At 43.5% G+C, this 1,499-nt stretch overlaps 2 protein-coding genes across 2 annotated transcripts in view; one reads left to right on the top strand and one right to left on the bottom strand.

The window, feature by feature from the left end:
• The window catches only part of LOC103472881 (gastrula zinc finger protein XlCGF57.1-like), a 2,146-nt gene extending 1,536 nt beyond the window's left edge, over positions 1 to 610 (bottom strand). The window contains exon 1 of the mRNA XM_008422735.2: positions 599 to 610. Coding sequence (XP_008420957.2) covers positions 599 to 610 — 12 coding nt within the window. The remainder of the gene's footprint in view (positions 1 to 598) is intronic.
• The window catches only part of zbtb22b (zinc finger and BTB domain containing 22b), a 5,832-nt gene continuing 4,339 nt past the window's right edge, over positions 7 to 1,499 (top strand). Inside the window, 2 exon segments of the mRNA XM_017307331.1 lie at positions 7 to 150; positions 939 to 1,369. Of these exon segments, the coding sequence (XP_017162820.1) occupies positions 939 to 1,369 (431 nt within the window). The 5' untranslated portion in view covers positions 7 to 150.

Consider the following 1,499-nt stretch of genomic DNA (forward strand, 5'->3'; position numbering starts at 1 on the left):
GTGCAGCTCTCTAAGTGCCACTTGACTCTGGTTTTAGGCTGGTTTTCTCATGCACTCTGCAGTAAAGTGTTATTATCAGTGGAGAACCTGCAGAGATGTGCAGCTTTCTGTAAAGTCAACCTGTTCAACTAGAACAACACTGTGCTGTCAGTAAGTATGATCTGMTGCTTTGTGTCTGATGGGTGATGCATGACATGCAATAGAAATGAACATATTTGGCTGCAGGACATGAAACTCCTGATTATAAAGGAATGAGTCTGTTGATGAGTGATCATCTGCAGAATATTTCAGTTAAATGTTGATCATATTTAATATTAAGAACTGTTTGCATGTAAATCTCAGTTTGATTCTGTATATTTTGGTTAATGCAACCACAGAATGCATGCACTGGTTAGCGTTAAATATTCTTCAGCTGAACTGAAGGAAACAATACTTTAGCTTCAAAGCAGCAATTATTTGTTTTGAAGCTTAATTTTCTAGTGGAAGAGACTGGCAGCTGAATAGGGATGGGAATGTAACTGAACAAATTCTGCATAAAGATTSCATGCTCTCCTTGTGCATGCATGGGTTCTCTCCAGGTACTCTAACATCYTCWGACGTCCGTAAACATGTCTCTTTCTTTAACTGGTTTCTTACAATTTATCTTAGAGATGAGTGTGAGTGGTGACCATTGCAAAGTGTAGCTGGCGTTTCGTAYGATGACAAAGCTCAGGATCCCTTGTGATGAGATTGAAATGCAAACACAGGAGAAAAAACATGATGTGACACAAGGTAGAAGGAAAAACAAAAGGTGTATCAGAACAAAGCCTTGTGGTACGCCCCATGAGAGGTCAGGAGAAGAGAAAATAAAATCATTAATGCTGACTCATTAAAACTTCCAAGATTTTGAAGCTTGATGGTTTCAGACTCCAGGATCCTGACAGTTCTTCCTCCTGCAGATGCAGTCGGTTCCCATGGAGGTGGGGAGCAGCAGCAGCTCAGGCGGGTCACTGGTGGAGGTCAGCTTCCCCGGCGCTCAGACCTCGGTGCTGGACAGCCTCAACCGGCAGAGAGAGGACGGCAGTCTCTGCGATCTGTCCATCCACGTTCAGGGACACGTCTTCAAGGCGCACCGCTGCGTCCTGGCCGCGTCCTCGCCCTACTTCCATGATCAGGTGGGCGAGTTTGACCCAAATGGTTCTGAGACGTATCTCAGAACCATGTGGGAGCAAATAATAAAGGAAGATATGAATGCTAATAAGCAAATTAGTTGATTTTCTGCGAATCATAAATAAATGATAAGTTTTTATTCTTCTGGTGGTAATAAACTATGATCTGCTTTATTTTTCAACCATATTTACTTAAAATGAACATTTTTTAGGGCTGCACAGTGGCRCAGTTGGTAGAGCTGTTGCCTTGCAGCAAGAAGGTTCTGGGTTCGATTCCCGGCCCCGGTCTTTCTGCATGGAGTTTGCATGTTCTCCCTGTGCATGGTGGGTTTTCTCCGGGTACTCCGGTTT

This window comes from Poecilia reticulata, linkage group LG11 (assembly GCF_000633615.1).
Source record: "Poecilia reticulata strain Guanapo linkage group LG11, Guppy_female_1.0+MT, whole genome shotgun sequence".
NCBI classification, from domain to species: domain Eukaryota; kingdom Metazoa; phylum Chordata; class Actinopteri; order Cyprinodontiformes; family Poeciliidae; genus Poecilia; species Poecilia reticulata.